The following is an 18,073-nucleotide window of genomic DNA, read 5'->3' on the forward strand; positions in this document are numbered from 1 at the left end:
GTATAAAAAGTGATTCTGTTGAACCCCTTCATGTACCCCAGAAGTGGATATTCATCTGAAGACTGCTAGTTAACAATGCCAAATACTGCTAACAGGTCAAGAAAGGAATTAACTGAAAAATACATTTTAGGAAAATGAGAATTATTGATTTGATGAAAGTAGTTTTCAAAGAAATCGTGCCAAGGTTGGGTAGAAACCACACTGAAATGAATTGAGGAGGGATAGAATGGCAGGAAGACAGTAAAAGAAGCAAGTTATTAAAATTGGATGTGGAAGGCATGAGATAGGATCACAAAAGCCTAAGTATCATCTAGGAACAATTATTTTTAAGATATGTAATACTGGGGGGGGTACAGATATTGACAAAAACGGGACAATAGACTGAGAGATTGAAGACTCAAGGAAAATTAAAAGTATTAGGTTCACAAGAAGATGCAAAGAATTAACTATAGCTAGTATTTATTGAGCACTGAATACCTCCCAGTGTGAAAAAGCATTTAATGTGTTTTATCAGATTCTCACAGTAACATGGAAGGTAGTTGCTATTGCTATCCTCATTTAACAGACAGGGAAAGGAGATCCAGAGAGGTCTAGTTATGCCCAAGGTCACTCAGCATATTCACTATGGTGGTAGAGCTAGGCTGTGACCTAAAGGAGTGGACCTTTTCCATGGTTGTGAACTTAGAAGGCGAAACTTCCAGGAATTTTTGCCTGATAAAATCTATTTCTTATGTAAGCTAGAAGGCAAGGAAGGACATGTTAAGAATGAAGGAGAAAAGAGAGGGTCACAAGTTTATGAATAAAGGTTTTAAACAATCATTAAGAAAATGGGAGAAGAGTTGACTAAACAGTATTGATAACATGCAGCGTTGATGCCACTAACGCTTTAGTAATACTGGTTTGTACAGTTGTTCTTCTCCAGAAATAATCCATAGAGGGCTGGATAGATCTAGGGATAGGATTTTCCAGGAAGGTATGACTGGAGATCATTTAGGATACTCTTAACAACGATATTGAATTGATAGACCAATTAAAAATCTAGACAGAGCTTATGAATGACAATGACCTAATTTGAACAAGTGTAAAGGAACAGAACTATCATGATCAGAGGTAATTTCTAAATTAGTGACTTCAGAGGTAAAGTTGTTTATAAATATTGGAAACATCCAGGATATGGTTGTTGTGGAGACAAAGTAATGGAACCAAAGCTCTGTAAGAAGTGGTCATTCAAGTTTAACCAGGTAGTTGAAAATATTTCAAGATTTACTCGAAGAACGTGACCTTTCTGTTCTCAAACTATTGTTTCATCAGAAAAACAATCACTTCAGACTCTCTTCTGTAACTTCCTTTCTTCCAGGTTTAAAAATTACGGATTTGAGGATTTTTTACCTATTAATACACACAAAATTGGAAATTGTGTTCCTGAAAAACATTTCAATAAAAAGACTAAGTCATTGGCGTAATAGGTAAACACTCAGAAGTGTATTTCAGGTAAGAAGTTATGACAGGGCAATTTGTCATTAAACTTTTGAATAGTCTTTCATTGGATAAAAATAATGTTATTTTCCCACCTGATACTTTAGTAGGAATATCAAGATGGCATGGCATCTGTCTTCCTTTAATGTCCCCCCCCCCCCCCCGAATTTATTAAATTCAGGGGAGAAAAAAACACAACCCTGATGTTCATGCTTAAAAGATAGCCACGATGTTTAACATGCTGCAGGGACACTAGGCCATATGGTGTCCTAAATTTATTCCAACCCTGAATTATGTAAATGTGCAATAATATATGAATTGGAATAAGAACTTCCCTACTTGGACAAGGTCTTCCAGTGTAGTTATTTTAGAAGAAGGTTCTTCTGTTTACATATTAAGAATCACGACTTAACCCAGTATATTTAAACAGTAAGTTGATGAAAATACTTTTTAAAACGTAATCCTGATTTCTCCCTTTTCCATTCTTAAACATGTCAGCCTTCATTTACTACTTTAGTTGTAATAAGCAACCCTAGAAACTAGATATTTGAAAATCTGTGGCAGGGACGCCTGGGTGGTTTAGTTGGTTAAGCATTCGACTCTTGATTTGGCTCAGGTCCTGAGTTCGAGTCCTGCATCAGGCTTTGTGCTCATAGTGTGGAACCTGCTTGGGATTCTCTCTCCCTCTTTCTGCCCCTCCCCCATTCACACGCTCACTCTTGCTCTTGCACTCAAACTTAAAAAATCTGTGGCCAATTGAAATTTGAATAAAGCGAAATGTATTCAAACCAAGTATCTATTAAATGCCATATATCCTCTCCACTACCCACTGACTTGATATTTCACTCTGCAGGGTAGCACCTATTATAAAACAATATAAGAACTAAGTAAAATCAAAAGCCAAATGTTGGGGATCTGATGTATGAACAGATTATATAAACCAGTTATCACCTGTTCTAGTTGCTTACACTCCTAATATTTTAAATTTCAAAGTGACATAGGAATTTTTTTTTAATCCAGCACATCCAACACATACTTAAATATTTAGATATATAAAAATTCACCAAACAGATTTTACTCAAGCCTTTGAACATGTTACTTAGAAACATTTGGACCCAATTATTCAAAGATCATTGACTAGCCCATAATGCAGTTTGTCAGTCTGCTATACAGATCAACCACATAACACCAGTCAGAGGTTTCTACTCTTACTCCCACAGAAGCAGCAATAAAATCAGAAAGCAATACTACTTTCCAGTAATTTGATAATCGAGGTAATAGTATTGGGATAAAATGAAGAGAATTTGTTTCAGGTTCTTCAATAAGCCTATTCCTCATTTTTAGATAATGAGGATAAAGGTATCACAAACCAAATATGGGAAACTGCTTTTCTTTATTGAGGGCTTAGGAAGAAAATTAACTTTGGTCACATATTACCATAAAAAAAAAATCCAGTTTTACATATTCCTAAACAGGACCAAATAATCAGAGAAATAATTTCTTCTGTAAAAATTGGCCAAATTTATCAAAAATCTAACATACAATGTAATTCAAATTATATAAAGACTGCTTGGGATCATAGCATTCCAAAATGTATGATAGTTGCAACTCCATCTTAACCAGTGTGAAAGTATTTGCTCTCATGTTGCTTTGGTCCAAAAGAGTAGAGCTGAATCAGGAAGAGTAAACTAAGTACCTAATCTTTTGCAAACAATTTAGACTGTTATTGGCAGCAGAAATATCCATGATGAATAGTTCTACTATAACAAAGTATGATAACTGAATATTTTTCATGAACACATTACAGTATCAGATAAACTTCTTATAAGAGAAAAATATGAAGGAACAAAAAAGATGAAACAGCTACCACAAAAGTGTCTCCCCCGTAACTATCTGAAGGGGTAAAAAGGTGAGATTAGAGGTTTGATGATGCTAATATGAAAAGAAATTGAGTATTGTATTTATTTCTTATTTTATACAACTCTTACTCTTTACAAAAATGGTTAATAGTCATGCCCATAAAAGTGTAATCCATGGCATTTGAAAGCAAACACTCTTTGTAATTATTTAAAAGGGCCTTTTTAAAAATTATAATACAAAGGTCTGTGCTCTATAAGCAGTCCTCCACTGTGCATTATAACAATAAGGCTTACTTTTAATACAAAGACTAAGTGTTTGGGAGTTATGAACCACTGGATTTAACAAACATCATTTTATAGTTGCTTTTTGCATCTTTTTTGTTTTTGGGATCCTCCACTTCATCAGGGTGCTCAGTAGCTTGGAGTTCTTCAGCAGATTCTTCTTTCTCTGACTCTGAATCACTTTCAGAGTCATCTGGACTTTCAGGATCAGGTGAATCATCATCATCATCATCATCTCCAGCCACATCACCTTCTCCATCATGATCTTCTACCTATAAACATCAACCAAAAGGCTCTTCTTAAATATGATTACCCAGGACAAAAAACTGAGAAAGACCCTAATTTTTGTCACAGTCTTAAAACAGCTCACTCCCTAGCCATTAAAATCAAGTTTTAAGACTGCTATTATGATCAAGAGCTGCCAAGCGAAGACCTGAGGACTTCAGCATTGTCATGTTTTACATATTAGGACTTAACTAGGATTTTGTTCTAAGAAACAGCTTTGAACGGAGGGCCTGAGTGGCTCAGTCAGTTAAATGTCCAACTATTGATTTTGGCTCAGGTCATCATCTCAGAGTCGGGAGATCAAACCCCGCATTGGGCTCTCCATTGGGCACGGAACCTGCTTGGGCAAGGATTCCTGCTCTCTCTCAAAAAAAAAAAAAAAAAAGAGAAAAAAAGAAACAGCTCTGAAGACCACTCACCTGCTCCCCTTCCTCTAGTTTGAAAGCTACTATATCTTCCTGAAACAATATATATTTTTTGAAGTAAATAAGGCAAGTTAACCACTGACTCATGGAAATGTGGAAAAGTTATCAATGTTTTATGTATGATATTACTTTGGAGTAGTTAACCGGTAGTTATATTATGAATAAGGATCATGGAAAATAGAGAAAGAGGGGCACGTGGGTGGCTCAGTTGGTTAAGTGTCCAACTTTGACTCCGGTCATGATCTCACGGCTTGTGGGTTTAAGCCCTGCGTTGGGCTCTGTGCTGAAAGCTCAGAGCCTGGAGCCTGCTTCATATTCTTACACTGTGTGTCTCTCTCTCAAAAATGAATAAACATTGAAAAAAAAAAAAAAAAAAAGAGAAAGAATCTCCTAAACTAGTATTTACAGGAAATACTTCCCCTAACCTGTATGTTGTTCATGCTTATTAAAGATATGCCCTGATGTATCTAAGTAGAATTTACAGTAAGCTTCTATCAGAAAACATCTGTAAAACTCACAAAAGTATCTCTTCCCATTATCTACAAAGACCTGTTTGGGCATACAGAAAATTAAGTAACTGTATAAAGAAAGCTTTCTACATAGGATTCTTTTTTTTTTTTCCAAAAATTTTTTTACACTTACTTATTTTCGAGAGACAGAGAGAGACAGAGCGTGAGCAGGGGAGGGGCAAAGAGAGAGGGAGACACAGAATCAGAGGCAGGCTCCAGGCTCCGAGCAGTCAGCACAGAGCCTGACGCGGGGCTCGAACCCACGAACTGTGAGATCATGACCTGAGCTGAAGTCAGATGCTCAACCGTCTGAGCCACCCAGGCACCCCTCTACATAGGATTTTTAATTGCTAGAGTAACCTAACAGATATAAAGATATCAATTTAGAAATTATCTTCCCATTTAAAGAAAATGTTAATTACTACCTCACTGAAGCCAAGTCCACAATGTCGTCGATATCTTCCTGATAATTTACTGTCCATACTTTGCTGATATTGAGACTCCAGTTCTTCATTAATTTTCTTGTCTTCTTCCCCTGCATGTCCAGTGTACTTTGGTTATGTTTCAGTCAAATTAATAAAAACATTTGATTACACAAAAAACCCATATTACAGATGCTATTATATTCAGGGCTGATTTCTCTGTGACTAATTTTATAATGAATTTTGTGGATAGGTTTCTCTATACCATACGTAGTTACCTAACAGGCATAAAATAATTGAAAGATTTATGATTACTTCTTTAGTAACCAACCCTCTAAACTACAAGTGTTTATAAAAGATGAAGAACTTATATTTTTTTATGTGAGAACTTAAACCCAGACCCACAGTCTCAAAACTGAAGTTCAGATACTGTAAATACTAATTACTAACAACTTTGGGCCTTAGATGTTTTATAGTTTATTTATAGTCTAATAAATAACCGTTCTCTTGAAAGTTAGAGTTTTCTCCCACATTCAAAAAACCACCAACAAACAAAAGCTTCTGTCTTTGAACAGAAACAATGAAAAGGCAGGCAACTCTGTTCAGAGAATGGATAAGTAAAATGACACTGTAATGGCTCTACTTTCTTACATATCAGTTTACTGAAGCAACATAAATTCCTTTAAAATTCTGTTATTACATACCCTTTGATGCATTATTTTTATATATACTGTGGCTTATGTAAATTATGAAGCAGTATACTAAACTATGAACTTACTACTCAAGAACTAGAGCATTACTAATGCCATCAAAGCTTTGTGAGTATGCCATTTTAATTTGTAAATGAGAAATTTCACTTTAATCATAAATGGTAGTGTCTGCATTATTTTTATTCATAAATTCTACAGTTTTAAAGAATAAATGCAGCAGTTAAATAGTTTTCCATTCTGCCAAGCTCAGGGATTCTTTTTGCCTTTTCTACCAATGCAAATCAATTTAAAATAATTGTTTAACATTAGAAAAATGAAACACCTATTAATTTTCAAAAATGTGCTACATATTCTAGGTCAGTATAAGGTGAATTTAAATAATTTAACTAGAAGATTTGTTAAATATGATCCAGATCATTATGCCCTGTTATTAATAATGTCCAAGATTAGGGTCAATTTTAAGTAGGAGAAAATTTCATTTGATAGCAGCCTGAATTCAAATCCAAACTCTTCATTTTCGGCTTTTACTTGAAAGGTTTTTTATCTAAAATTAAAAGTTAATTTCTTCAGGCTTTGCAACAAGTTTATATTCTTTAAGGATTTCAAAATAAAACTTAGTGAATAAGTTCAAAACCAGTTTAATATACCAACTAGAACACCATACGTTAAATAATTTATAAAATAAAATACATAAATTCAATACATACCGTAATTGGCATTATGAGTCATAAAACCTCACTATAATTAAAATGTTATAAATCAGTAAAAATGAAGACAGAAAAAAGTTTCTTAGTTAGAATATCATTGATATATACTCTCAAATATTTAAAAACTAAAGTATATGCTAATTATTACATGATATACACGTTTACATATACATTTCCAATTCTAATATTTTAACCACGAATACAATTATACAAGTCAGAATATCCTGAAATACATACAAATATTTCATATTCCAAATATAGCATTACCTCTTAAATTATATTTTACTTTCTTACCTGTTCGGAAGTGAGATGTTGATTTGTGATCGCCTATAACAAGACGTCCAGTATGTTCTTTCTGTAAGAAAGTAGAAAATATACTAGAATTTGAGACCACTAATTTAAAATAATTAATGAGTGTCTACTATGTGCCCAACACTGTTCCAGGCTTCTGGGATACAGCAAAGAAAAAGAACCAAATTGAGATCCATAGCTTTATAGAACTTACATTCTAGCAAAGGTAGAGATAAGGAAGGGAAATGAAATCAATAAGCAAATATATAGTACGTTAGAAGCTTGTGTCATTAAAACAAATACACAGAGCAGAGAAAGGAAGTAGAGAGTATGTTGAGATCATGCTGGAATTTCAAATAGGATAGAAAACTAAAAAATTGAGTCGATATAAACATTTTCGTTCCTAAAAGGCCAATTAATGCGTTGCTTTAACTCTCCCACCTCCTCTTTCTGATCCTCAGGCACATCTCACAGGGAGAAAACAGATGAAATTATTTAGCTAGATAAAAATGAAGTAACTGACAGACTTATAATAAACAAAAAGTATACAAAATAAAAATAATCACTATATCACAATCAAATATCCAGCTATTATTTGACTACAATAAATACCCTATCTTAAACTGTCAAAAAGAACAGAATTTAAAATAATCTAATTCTATAAAACATAAAAATAAATCCTGATTCAACATTACTAATTATCAGGCTACATAATTACTCTCAATTACCAGTTACAACCCACTCTTTATAGTTCATATAGATCAATGACTCAATATACTGCTTCTTTAGATTGCAGAAGACACCCCATTAACAAGATTTGAAAATATATAATGCATCAAGTTATTTGAGGATGAGGACAGCAGTGCACTGGTCTATTTATACTTTCAGTTGGTTCTCCCTCTGACCAGTAAAATACTCATGGTAGCTGGCTAGGCTTAGGAATATAAATATACTCGGTGGCCACAAAACAGAATAAATCTAAACAGTCTATATAAAAGATCAAAGCTACAATCTTGCCCTTTCTAGGAAGAATTTAACATATGCTAAAGAAATGAATTACTAGTAGCCAAATTTCTTCTTCTTAATTGTTTGATTTGTTCTCCCCCCCCCCAACCCCAATTTTAATGAGATATATTTGACTACTGGTAGCTAAATTTCATACACTTTATGTTAGGGGATTCTTCCTAAATACTTAAAGAGTTTTCATTCTACTAGGTTGAGTATGCCCCCTAAATTATTACTTTACATACTCTTAGCAAATATTTTATTTGTGTGAATCAAGAGTAACTTCACACTACTTTCTAGGATAAATTACAGATTAAAAAATTTTTAATGTTTATTTTTGAGGAGGGAGCATACATGTGAGTGGGGGAGGGGCACAGAGAGGGAGACAGCATCTAAAGAAGGTTCTGCACCATCAGCACAGAGCCCAATGTGGAGTTTGAGCTCATGAACCGTGAGATCACGACCTAAGCCAAAATCAAGAGTTGGATGCTTTACCAACTGAGCCACCCAGGCAGCCCAATAAATTACAAAATTGTTGGGAAATCTGAATTAATGAGATATTATACAAATGAATCCTTATTTAGGTCTTACTGTGTTGCATGATGTCTCCCTACCCTGAACCCCATTGTTCTAGTCTGGCTAACTCCTCTTCGTTTTACCAATTCTATTTCTGGAATGCTTTCTTGTACCATTGAGGCAGTTGGCTACCCTTGTCTGCTGATTCACAGCACTATGCGCATAGTTCTTTCACAGCAATTATAATTCTACATTATCTGGTTTCCTCTACATGAAGGCTCCAAACACGTGTTAATGATCTATGTGATCCAAGACCTAGTATACAGTACCTGGCACAGAGTAGACAGCCAATAATTGTTGGTTAACGAGTAAGATAAAAATGTGTGTCCACACACAGACCTGTAGACAAAGGTCCACAGCAGTACCATTCATAAGAGCCAAAGAGTGGAAAACCCCAAGCGTCCATCAACAATGAGGGGATTAAAAAAAATTGTTGGTAAAATATATGAATGAATCCCTGTATGAATAAAGACAAAGCGCAGAATTTAGTTTTGACGAACTTAACCGACTGAGCCACCCAGGCGCCCTGTTGACAAGCTTAAAAGAGAAAAGTTTTCTTATTTTATCCACATTTGGTTTGCACAAAGATTTTTGGGACAATGTTAGGAAAATAAATTTACTTGCTTATACAAAATAAATACCTAGAGATACCTGTATTTGCATGTAAAAATTATTGCTAGGAACAAGAGGGTATTTTCTCCACTAATGTTTTCCTGGCACCCATGGCTTGTATTTCCTACTGTGATAATGAAACTGAAAGGGATTTCAAAATATACTGAAAATTCTAAAAATTAAGTTTTGGGGGCACCTGGTGGTTCACTCAGTTGCGCGTCTTGACTCTTGATTTCAGTTCAGGTCATGATCTTAGTTCATGAGATAGAGCTCCACATCAGGCTCCACATCAGGTTCTGAGCTGACAATGCAGAGTCTGTTTGGGATTCTCTCTCTCCTCTCTACTCCTCCCCTGCTTGCACTCTCTCTCTCAAAATAAATGAATAAACATTAATAAAAATTTTTTTAAAAATTAAATTTTTGATAAAAGCTTGGTTACTACGTCAAAGGCTGGCAAGAGCTATAAAATATGAAAGGACTACCATTTGGTCTCCCCAGAAATACCTTCTATTAAATCATTAGGCTAATAGATAGCCAATCATAAACTTTGTTCCACTGCAATCTCCTCAAACCAAAGTTTTTCTCTGTTCAATCTCTAAGCCTTACTGCCCCGTGGCACTGAGAATCCTATAAGTGGTTCAGAAATAGTATACATTTTAAGTGCTTGGTTAGGTCAGCTGTGTTTCCCAAAGCCAAAAGTAATAAAGCAGACCAAGAAAATGAGATCCAAATATATTGTCTGGGTCACTCAACAGACAAAATAAGGGCATTACTTTCACAGAAAAGACTTTAAAAAATACATACTGTTTGATGCTTACCTTTCCTGCACCCATAAGTCTCAAGAACTTTTGTTTTCTTTCCTCATTACCTAAGTCTGCTGCTTCCCAATTGCTAGATCCAAGCTGCAAAAGAAATTTGCCAATTAACTTTTTGCACAATAAATACTTAAATATTTAAAGTTTACCCATAACTCCCAATGAGTTTTTTTTTCCCCCCTCCCTGTCATTTTTAACTATAAACAGGGCTCACTGTTTTTGTTTAGGAAGTTAAGCACATACATCATATTCAAACTTAAATATACTCCTTTTCTGTTACCTCAAGGCAGAATCCTTTAGTTCTTTTGCAGCCAGAGCTCTGAATTCTCAGAAGTCTGCATTTATCAGAATCACCTGGAGGGTTGTATTAAAACCCAAACTACTACGCTATAACCCAGGAATTTTAGATCTAGTAAGTGTGGGGTGGGGCTCAAGGATTTCATTTCTAACAAATTCCTAAGTGAAGATGATGCTGTTGATGTTGACATGGGAACCACACTGTGAGACCTACTACCTTAAAGCCTTGCAGGGCCCTAGAGTACCCAGGATTTTGAACCCAGAGGCTGCCACAGTTGTTAGTTGGGCTTTAGTGATATTCTAAGAACAGTGTAACATCAGAATCTAATGGACCCAATTTTAGGTTTTCAATTTCTATTTTGTGCAGTTCTAGTTATCTGTGAGGATTGATATGTTAAGACTTATCAATTCTTTCCTAAAGGTCTTCTGAAGAACAGAAAACTTATTTTAAAAAACAGTAAAACTCATTCTACCCTATAATTATCAAATGGTCAGTTGAGCCCTTTTACAAATCTAAGAATTACGGAATCCTAGTGATCATATTTTTCCCTACATTTTGAAACAAAGGTAGGAAATATTTCATTATGATTCATTAGTTATTGCCAACTATGCTAAAAATGACTAAAATAAGAAAATAGAAAAATGGTAGAAGAGTTTTCTCATGTTGTCCAAAGTACTGCATCATCTTTCAAGATATCACTCCTCTGTTGTGTGCTTCTAGCTGTCATGGACAGAGTTGAGAGTCCAAAATTTTTCACTTCTACTCCTAATGGCAACTGGGTAAAAAGTGAAAACTGACAGCAGTCATTTCACAATTATTAGATGAATAAAATGAATGCAAAATGGTAGGTAGTGTACCCTAAACTAACAATGGCAAAATTAACTGTATATGCAAAACTCTTAGACTATGAATTTTTGGATGATGAAGCACTAGAAGACTTTTCTCCAACCCAGGAATCAACAAGAGACAAAGGAAAAAAAGGAAAGAAAGAAAAAAAGACAAAAAAACATGGCACTCTTATCTAAAGAGTCATTCAGCAGGGAGGACTTCATCTTGCAATACTGTGCAATAAGAGCCTGAACTATCCTGTTTTTCTAAAAATATGTATGCCTGTTTCATCTCTTATGGTATTTATAACCAAAATTTACTTGATAGCATTTGAAACTGGACAGTGCTGAAGGCAGATATGTATACAAAGGTGACTGGAAGAAATGTGGAAATGAAAACATTCATTGGATTCAACTTTGTAATTGAGTTTATAATCTAAAAATGAAAATGTTTAAAAATATGGAGCAAAGATGACAACCCCCGTTTTCAACACAAAATCATGAGCACAAAGGTTTAAATTCTTCACGTATTGTATTTTGATGATGCAAATGCTAGAACTGCAAACAATAATAAAACTAAAATCTATTAGAAATTTAAAATCTGAAATTATATGTTCCAGTTTTACACACAACTGACAAGCAGTTAGCTGTATTCAGAGGCTGCTAATCATTTTGGGTAAATATGTCACGAAAATCAGGAAACTGTTTAACAGAAATTTGGGTTTGCTATGTTTACATTCATATTAAAATTTTCAATAAAATTTTTTTTGCTGTCTTTATTCTTCTGGGAATTATCTGTAGCAGATTTACAGAATATAAAAGAAATGATGGTGACCATTTCTCTGAGGATATGAGAGTTAAAGTATTTGTACAACAATGGACACTCACTGATGGTCCTTTAAATTCCTTTTGGTTGGGAGCTTATATGCTTTCATGATTTTGGCTACCTAACTTGCAGAGCTCTACTTTCTATCTGACAACTCATATCTTTTTATAAGCCAGTTAGTTCTTAACTATTTCTGGCTGAACATAGTTAAGAAATAAAAGGCAAAGTACTAGTGAAACTTAAGTTCTGATTCTCACTACATCACTTGCTCTCTGTGAGCCTGGACCTGGCATTTAATTTCTTAGTTTTCATTCCTTATCTACATTAAGAAACTTCTTTAAAAGACTATCTTAATAACAAAACCCAAGAACTGCATAGTGTTTTACAACTTACAAACGACTGTTCACTTCCATTCTCTCAAGAATCCATTTAATAAATAAGAACACTGAGGCAAAGGGACTTAAAAACTTAAGTTGCTTACTCTGATCCTCTTGCCTTAAGTTTTTTGCTCTTTCCACATCATATTGTACATGATCAAATGGGACAGAATATGTGGAAGTACTTTATGAACTACAGTTATAAAAGTTATGGAATCAAGGTAAAAACAAAACTGTCTAAAAGCCAAAACTTTTCTGAACCATTTCTATTAAAAGAGCAAGTATCTTCAATGTCTTTACATAAGTAATCCTATCCTTTACAATATCTGATCCTAATGTTTTTTCCAATCAAGTCCTGGTTCTTCCTTTCAAAGACATTAGCATACAACACCAAGTACCTTGCCCAAATGCTGCATTCTCAAAAGCTCATGGGTGCCTGATAGATTCTTAGAGGGTCTCCATGAGTTACCACAATTAACTTCCCCTCTCCTCCTACTTCCTACATAGCTTTCATTTCTTCAAACCAATGAGACCATTTTTAAATTCTTTACCCTTAAAACCTTTTACTATAGAATTACAGTCAATTTACCTCCTCCTGAATACATATGCTAGTAACTCTTAGAATTTACTTCTAACACTGTCAGCATTTTCCTAGAGCTGGATTCCATGTTTAATACCTACTTTTAATATCTCTCAAAATGTGTTACCCCCATTTAATATGTGAGGTCAGTAGGCAAAAAAAAAAACTTTATCTTTTACATGCAATGGATGCTCATTAGAAATTGATGACCAACTACAACTTTAATTATAATTGATTTTCTACAATTTAGGTATGTATTTCAAAAGTATATTTTTAAAATTCTGTATACAGCATTTAAAATATTTTTAAAAGAAGTACTTAAAGATAACTCCCAATTACCAGTAAAATACTCACCTGAAAGAAACGGACTTAAAAAAAAAATCACTATCAAAAGACAAGTTACTCTATTGTACTTTAACATAAAATTAGCAACATAATCATTTTTAGAGTCTGTTAAAGTTGCAGGGCCTAATCCTGAATTGCAACTATAACCATCTCCTTCAACTGACAATGCTTATAAAATTGGAAAAGATCTTAAAGGTCATCTAGTTTAAACTGATCCCATCAGACAGAAGCTGTTAGTTAATTACTTAATCCCTTTAACTTTGTTAAATTACCTAAATCAAGAGTTTTCTGTTAAGCTAAAAGATTGTTTGTTTCTGAGTCTAGCAAAACAGGTGCCACAGTTAAATACCACGAGGAAAACACTGTAATAGCTTTTAAAATGGCACCCAGGTTACTCAAATGCCTTTAGACAAATGCCTGACAAGTACTGGATTGCCATATTAACAAGATCTAAAGCCAGAAGCAGGTAAGAACATGGCACATGAAAAAAATCTCTCATTATGTAATTATTCACCCCCAAATCTTTACTGATTACTAATCTTTCTGCAGAGCTAAATTTAATTTAAGGACCTTGGTATTCTAGTCTTAACACCAACCACCACCCATCCAAAGTGGGGTGGGTCTTAACATCGTCTCATTTGCTACAACTTATATACAACAGTAGTCTTTAATGAGCTTTTTAATGGTTCACCAAGGAAGGTATTATGAAAGGCACTGAACTGCACTATAGAAATAAAGAACTCTACATGTTCAGAAATTAATAGTGCTTTAAACAATAACTGAAAGAAAACTAGATGTCGTCCTTTTATCATCCTTAAAAATGGCATTTCGATGCCCCCCGCGCCCCAAAATTTCTCAATCAACGTTCCCAAGGCGTTTATTCATTGTATGAAGGACCTAGTTTTCCGTTTACTGCAGTCTCCATGACACTGCGCTAAGAGCCAGGACAAATATACAAAAAGACTTAGGGACAAGCACCGTCCTTCATTTTTGAATTCCCAACATCTGGCATAGCAGTAAATATTTAATGGATTACTTTAAGGAATGGTTTGCTATTTAAGCTGACAAGCTTTGGGTTGGGGGGTGGGGGAGAAAGGTGGCTGAAATCAAAATGGGCTTCTAGGTCTTAACATCTTAGACCTCGCCACCATGCGTCAGTACGAAATTACTCCCCTGGTACAATATTCGGTTCAATACTGTTTTCCGTTTACTCTTTATAGTACATTGCAAAAGTAATAACGGCCGGAAAATCTGTCCAAACGTGCACCACATCTTGACATTGTCACAGGAGTATTTTAAACCTCAAACAGGGAGGATCCTGCCATCCCTATCCTAACTAGAAAGGCCCGACAAAGAAGCTTCATCAGCCCCCAAATAAGCTACTCGACCCTCTTAGGACTTCCTTTCTCGAACCCCCTTCCTACGCAGGTCTCTGGCTCTTAGGGTGTAGACCTCTTAAACCTTCCGACACTCAATTAAGGAAGGGAGACATTTCCCAGTCATTCTTCTGGTTCCTCCCCCTCGGCCCTCCCCCTTCGGGCCACCTCAGACGCTTCCTCTTGCTTAATCCACCCTTCCCGGCCTACCCCAGCCTTTAGTAGGCCTCAACCCTCATCCACTCCGCCATTGTTATTTACATCGTCGTCTGGGGAGGCTGAACGCTTCACCCCGTGCGGATGGGACTCCCTGGCAGCACTCATCGTTGCGGAGACCCCGACGGGCAACGCCGAACCCACTCGCCGTTCTCTTCAGCCCCAGCACCAGCAGCCTGCAACCTGCCACGGGCCCAAGCAGCGCCACTCCAGAACGCAGAGCCCCTCCAGGCCTTCTCCGCCACAGTCGTCACCGCCGCGGCTACTCGCCACTACGGAGCACTCTGGCAGTTGTAGTTTTCCGGCTCAATCCATACCGACTAGAACGTACGGGATGGATGGGGCAACTAAAACTACAATTCCCAGGAAGCTCAGCGGCGCAGATCGCGCTGTGTGGCGGGAGTGCCCTCTGAAGCTCCGCCTTCATGGGCTGGTGGAGGGAGCTTTCCCGCGGATGGGTATGGCGGTGAGCGTTCGTTTAAAGCTTCGTTGCCACAGAAAGAGCCTTAGCGGCTTCGTCGCCACAGAAAGAGGGTTTTCACTATGAGATGCTGCCCTACTGACAGAGCGTCTGTCATAGTTAAGCACCGAAGTTTAAATGTAATGTTTGGAGATTATTGAATCCTCACGGATACCCTCCACCCGCAACGAAACCCTTAAAAAAAAATGGCTTCTACTGTTTCCATCCTGGCGTTCTCTATTGCTCTTAAGGGATTTCTAGGTGATCGGCGGTGCGGCTTTCTAGAAGATTCTGATGAATATTTTTGCCGCTATCTCATTCTCCCTGAAATGAGTTCAGTGTGGTGCTGGTTAATTGGCTATTATTGAAACTTGGGTCCACCTGAGGGAATTCTGTAAGCTGTGCACACATCTCTGTGTGAAGTGACCCTCCCTGCTGGTAATTAGGCATTGTACCTTTGAGGCCTTCACCAAGTGGAGTCCGTCTCAGCCGGAAAGCCCTGTATCTTTTATGTTCCTTAAAAAAGCTTTTTTGGTGCGTTGAGGTGAAATTCACAACAAAATTAACCACTTTAAGGTGTACAATTAAGTGGCATTTGGTACATTCGCAGTGTTGTGCAACTATCACCTCTGTCTAGTTCCAAGATCCCAAAAGGTCGGCCCCCTGCCACCCCAGCGGCCACTAGTCTACTCAGAAAGTGCTGTATCTAAAGATTTTATTCAGATACTGAAGATTCATTCATGCAGTATTAAGGTATCTGAATGTTTGACCAGGCCTGAATCTGGCTACCTTCAACCCTAACATTCTGTCAGGATCCTTGTCCTTACTTACTCTGAAGCTTTCTGACCTTGAACAATATTTTTTTTTTTTTTTAAGCAAAAATCAGTAAATCATATGATAGTATAGCTCTAGTGTGCATTTTGGTGATGAGAGCAGCCTGTGAAACTGCCAATTAGCTTCTGAATTTAGCAATTACTCTAGCTTGACTGCCTGTGTAGAAATGGTTTTACCTTTCTAGATTTCATATGATCCCTGTACCATTTACAGAACTGTGACCAGTGGAAGAGAGTTAATTTATGCAGTCATATATCCAAATTTTGCTCCTTTATTTTGGAAGCAAAGAAATAACAATGCTAATTAGGGTTATGTGAAAAAAACCCTCAGTCATATTTTATAACCAAGCAAGGGCACCTTAATCAATTAGATCTGTGGTAATAAAACATAAATCAAGGAGGGGAAGAGTAAACCCATGAGTAGAAAAAGTATTTTGGCGAAGTAGTTATTTGTTGTTTACTATGAGTTAAAATATATATATTAACTGATTCTACAAAGATTTTGTGAATATACTTACAATGAAATTACAGTTAATTTACAGAATTTTCTAGGATGGACTACAGTTTACATCCAAAGGGTTTGACAGACTAAAAACACATACAGTTTATAACTTAGCTTTATAAATAAACAAATGGGGAGGCCGAATAGGTATTTTGGAACTGCTAAAAGAATTCAGAAGTAAAAAAGGACTATCAATAAGGCTAGTAGTTACTAAATACTTCTAACTTAAATTGGGGAAAGTCCAGAAGAGTTTAATGAGCTAGCAACCTGTCTTTTATTTCTTCACCAGAATTGTTGGCACCTGGATGACTAAATCTTCAAGTTGTCATAAATCAAGATCACAAGCCAAAGAGTAACATAGGAAATAAAAAAGACTGGATCATTTTATCAGATTTTACTGTTTCGTATACAGAAGGCTATATGGGTAAGGATGAAATATTAGTGTAATAGAATTCATATATGGCACAAAAACTCAGCAATAACCTTACTCCTTATTTTGTAAAGACAAGAAGATACTCTGTCCCAGGTATAACTCTGAAATACGTTCTTCAGGATTGTGACTGTTCCATCTTAATTTTTTGTTTCTGTATCTTCTGTTACAGCGCATGCCAAAGAGTAGTTAATAAGTTTTTTTGAATTAATACAGGAAGTATGAAGTTATATAATGTAACAGACTAGTACCTCATATAAGTCCTAGAAACCTAGAAATGTTCTTTATTGGGTAGTGGAGACAAGGAGAGGATGGATGCCCTGTTACTAATAGCACTTTAAAATACTTTCCTGACCATGCCTTTTTCATTTTTTATATACCCAATGCTTTAGCATGTAGTTGGCATTCATAAATGTTGAGTGTGTACATTAATATTCCCTCAACCCAAAGCAGTCATAACTGAACATGGTTAACAAACCTAAAGAATACATAAAAGTTCTGATAAATATGTTCTGTACAAAAAACTTGCTACTGTGTTATCTGAGACTAAAAAAAATTCCTGCAGCCATTGTTATAACTACTATTTATTGAGTATCCGTTATGCATCTTACATGTTGTTAGGTGCTTCTCAAAGCTTCACAACAATTTCCAAGGATTTTTATTTTATAAAGGATGAAACTTAAGGAAAGTTAAGTGTTTGCCCATGATCAGATAGTTAGCTAATGAGTGGATGGCTAATGGAGGATTTAGTCCTTAAGTCTGTCTAACTCCAAAAACCCATGCACTTTGCACTGTGCCAGTATAAATCAACATTTACATAGTGTGCTTAGTATGTGTCAGGCATTGTGCTAAATTTGAAGAAACCCAGAGTAAATAATGTATAATCCCTTACCTCAAGGAGTTTACAGCTTGGTCGGGGAGGAATGATTAAGTGGCACCAGTAAGTCACAGACAAAATGCTATAGGTGGTGCCTGGGTGGCTCAGTCAGTCAAGTGTCTGACTCTTGATTTCACCTCAGTCATGATTGT

At 36.0% G+C, this 18,073-nt stretch overlaps 2 protein-coding genes across 4 annotated transcripts in view; one reads left to right on the forward strand and one right to left on the reverse strand.

Moving 5' to 3' along the window:
* Positions 1-2,850: 2,850 nt before the first annotated feature.
* On the reverse strand, positions 2,851-15,086 carry CD1H11orf58 (chromosome D1 C11orf58 homolog). The gene is made up of 5 exons (XM_060606131.3): positions 14,865-15,086; positions 9,978-10,061; positions 6,970-7,030; positions 5,262-5,371; positions 2,851-3,889 (listed from the first exon to the last, which is right to left on the reverse strand). The coding sequence occupies exons 1-5, from the start codon at positions 14,925-14,927 to the stop codon at positions 3,659-3,661; spliced, it is 549 nt and encodes a 182-aa protein (XP_060462114.1). The 5' UTR covers positions 14,928-15,086; the 3' UTR covers positions 2,851-3,658.
* Positions 15,087-15,204: 118 nt separating this feature from the next.
* SOX6 (SRY-box transcription factor 6) overlaps positions 15,205-18,073 on the forward strand; it is a 693,831-nt gene continuing 690,962 nt past the window's right edge. For all 3 annotated transcript variants that reach the window (XM_078433264.2, XM_078433262.2, XM_060606110.3), the window contains exons 1-2: positions 15,205-15,285; positions 16,904-17,038. The gene's annotated coding sequence lies outside the window, so the exon portion shown is untranslated. The remainder of the gene's footprint in view (positions 15,286-16,903; positions 17,039-18,073) is intronic.

The sequence above is a fragment of the Panthera onca genome, chromosome D1, assembly GCF_046562875.1.
Source record: "Panthera onca isolate mPanOnc1 chromosome D1, mPanOnc1 haplotype 2, whole genome shotgun sequence".
In the NCBI taxonomy this organism is placed as follows: Eukaryota; Metazoa; Chordata; class Mammalia; order Carnivora; family Felidae; genus Panthera; species Panthera onca.